Source organism: Triticum dicoccoides, chromosome 2B (assembly GCF_002162155.2).
Source record: "Triticum dicoccoides isolate Atlit2015 ecotype Zavitan chromosome 2B, WEW_v2.0, whole genome shotgun sequence".
NCBI lineage: Eukaryota > Viridiplantae > Streptophyta > Magnoliopsida > Poales > Poaceae > Triticum > Triticum dicoccoides.
Genome location: NC_041383.1, coordinates 682363993 through 682367248, shown reverse-complemented (window position 1 = coordinate 682367248; position 3256 = coordinate 682363993). Strand labels below are relative to the sequence as shown.

Below are 3256 nucleotides of genomic sequence, written 5' to 3'. Positions count from 1 at the left end.
GGCAGAACTCATCGCGTTATCGGCCACATCATCGAATTCGGATGTCATGGCATTTGAATCGGCATATATCTTTTCTTCTAGAAACGCAAATCAACGTTCTGACGTCCATCCAAAGAGAAGAAGGGCGACATAGCGTGATAAGGGATTTCTGTTTTTAGATTATGGCTTGATATTGGATGCCGACGAGGCAAGGCATGCGTACGTTACGTTTGGTGCACATGCCCTAACCACGACGGTTTAAAGACCAGCGGCGTTTTGGTGTATAATTAGGATTGGGCTTTGGGTGAGTCTGGGGCCCACCCCCTGAAAATCGGGGGGGGGGGATGTTTAGATTAGAGAGAAGGTTTCGTAACCTTGCGTACGTTCTCTTCGTAGGTGTAGGATTTTCGGTTTCGGCGTCAACCACAACCGCGAGGTGGAGTGTTTTGTAGTAGTACTCCTCGGAGGCAGGCATGAGCTGGGTACACGTCGGAGATCAGATTCCGGGGCCCCGCCACATCCGTCGCGACTCCCAGACTATTCTCCACAGGGAAAGATACGCGCTGGGCGGGCGGGCCCACGGCACCAAGAATTCCAGCACCTTCCCTCGCCGACTGGCGGGGCCCATGCCCGCAACTTGCCCGGCGACGCGCGACGACACCGCGTGCGTTTCCTTCCTGCTATTTGACTCCAGCTCACGTCCGACTCCGCACGCTCCCGTCCGCGAACCAGCGCGAGGTCCCTGGACCGGGGGCGATCCGCAGCTGTCCACGGGGGAACGGACGGCCGATGCGGCTCCGGTCCACCGGGCCCTCGTGGGGAGAAACGCCCACGGCTATAAAGGCAAGCGGCCGCGCCCCGTCAGCTCATCCGGTTGGTCGGTCTCCCTCCCTCCCTCCCTATCGTCTGTTTCCTTCGGCCGAAAAGCTCCCCGTTCCCTGCCCCTGCTCCGCCCCTCGTCCCCAGCCTCCGCTCCGGTAAGCGCCCCGAATCACATATGTTTTCCCGCTTCCTGCGCCGGATTTCTGCGTGGCGGGCGCGTGTCTCGTTGTTTGGGTGCCCCGCGCGGTTTTGTTCTGGGTTGAGCTCGTCCCGTGGATCTATGGATCCTGGTGGAACCTTCGACGTAGCACGTATGCGTGTGGCTCTTAGCTCTTGCCCGGCATGGGAGAAGATCTCGTGGTTCATGGGGTTTAGAGACGCGCTGATTTTGGCCTGGATAGTTAGGAAAAGATGTGTGGTTCTTGGTTGAATCTGTCAATAAAAAAGGGCCGTCCAGTCCAAGGCTCCAAGCTGAGCATAAGTTACTGCTATTTTATCATCTATTGTTAGAGTTGCTGTTGGTTAGCGTCTGGAGATGAGGATTAAGGAAATTGTAAAATATTTCCGTGGCCTTGATGGTCTATCCATTCCACGGAACTGTTACTGAAAACGGTCGTACTGTCCTTTCGTGATGAAACGCTTATTACTTGTAGGACTCAATCGGGGCACCTCTTCCGTTAATTTTTGCTGTCCGCTGAATTTGCTTTGAGTTAACCGTGTAGGATTCATGAGAATAGCAGCTTGCAATTCTTATCAGTTCTCGATGAAAACCCGTACGAACAGTACGGAGCACTGTTTGACATGAGAAATGAATAGTGTACAGCATGAGCTGGTTATGCCAAAAAAAAAAATGTCAGCAATTATGCATCGCTTTCTTTCTGTAGAGGCACCTACCCAATCAGAGTACCCTATCCTAGCTAAGCTCGAAATTTCCCTTTTGTGCATTATATATGATGGATCCACAACGCTTCCCGTGCCGTCCCCGAAAACCCTGCTCATGCAAAACATGTGCGAGCACTTGCTCTGTACGCGTCCCCCACCTAATTTAGGCCACTCTTGGCCGGTGCCCATGTGACCCGCGATCCAAATTTCTACTCCCTACTTGCCTCACCAACCTCCGGAATTTTCTTGTGATTGCAGCTCTTGGTAATTGGATACATGGCCTCACCCGCCACACCGACACAGTCCACCGGCGCCCAGGAGGAGGCCGCGGCCCGCCAGTCGCTCATCGGGATCTCCCAGTCCACCCCGGCAGCAGGGGAGGCCCTCAGCGTCAAGTCGCCGAACGGCCGCACGGAACACGGGCAGGACGACAGCGGGGCGGCCGACAAGTCCAGGTCGATGCTCATGTCCATCTCCAACCAGTCCCCGGAGGCTCGCCAGCCCACGCCGTGCCCGCACAGCAACGCCGCTTAAGCTTGATATTAGCCCTGTAATAGTACTGATTAGCCCTGCAGCCGCATCTGTCGATATGTTGCGCACCCTTGTGTGGCGCTCTTAATAATCGCCATGTTCCTGGGTTTTCGGTGATGAAATGATATGCAATGTGGAATACTACTGATTACATAGTTACGTGCATGGGATGCGAGTCTGGTGTTGCTCCGATTTGGGTGTGGAATTTTCGTGTATATGTAGTGGCCTAGGAGCATATATAGCCGACTTGGTAAATGCGATCCCTCAAATGTTCGTGGATAGTGACCGGTCATCTTTTAAATAGTCGATTCGACAAATGGATACTTTAAATTAAAAGCCTCAAGGCTTCATGCGTGCCCATGTCCAGTGACCGGCTGCGGCCCTCAGAGTGTTGGTTAGGTCGCCGGCGAGGTAGAATAGCACATGTGACATGAGCCGGCTCATGGGACTCAAGGCAACGCGGTTGCGGTGTCTGGACTGGTGCACCATACGGGGCACCGGAAAATGCGACTCCGCCTCGCCAACGTGCCGCGAGGGCTGCCGCCACCTCCCGCGCCTGCTGCCTCGCACGACGCGCCATGTTTGCGTCGGCCTACGCTCATGTTGTGTTCACATCCGCCTTGGCGCGCCAACAGAGGAGTTGCGCATCCGCCACCGCGTTCGATCACTAGACGGACCGCACCGCCTCTGGTGAGGCAACGATGCCATACCTCGCGGCTGATCCATGCGCCATTTGTTCTGATGCAATGGATTTTCGACGGAAGGAGTCCAAGCGTTGTCGTCGGGCGGCCTCCTCCCATGAACGGTGGAGCGCAAGTCGAACGATCATCTTCTTCTCGAGGCTGCGTGGGATGAGCTTGGCGTCGACGGATCTGAAGGTGTAGGACTCAGATCCACTGCCCGCCATGCCAGAGAAGGCCGGAGATCTCCGGACGGGAGCTTGGGGGTGGAGTGGAGTAGAGGGAAGGGGTGGAGTGGCTAAGATTTGGTCCGGTAAACAAATGCGGATGATTATATGTAGGGTTGGGTGGGTCAACGTGGG

The 3256-nt window shown here is 55.3% G+C and overlaps 1 protein-coding gene across 1 annotated transcript; it reads left to right on the top strand.

The window, feature by feature from the left end:
- Window positions 1-811: 811 nt before the first annotated feature.
- On the top strand, window positions 812-2392 carry LOC119365583. The gene is made up of 2 exons (XM_037631231.1): window positions 812-956; window positions 1942-2392. Exon 2 carries the CDS (start codon window positions 1960-1962, stop codon window positions 2215-2217), a length of 258 nt encoding a protein of 85 aa, XP_037487128.1. The 5' UTR covers window positions 812-956; window positions 1942-1959; the 3' UTR covers window positions 2218-2392.
- Window positions 2393-3256: the final 864 nt, after the last annotated feature.

Bases quoted from the DNA above. Each gene is read 5' to 3' on its own strand.
- LOC119365583 (XM_037631231.1), top strand. From the start codon at position 1,960: ATGGCCTCACCCGCCACACCGACACAGTCCACCGGCGCCCAGGAGGAG.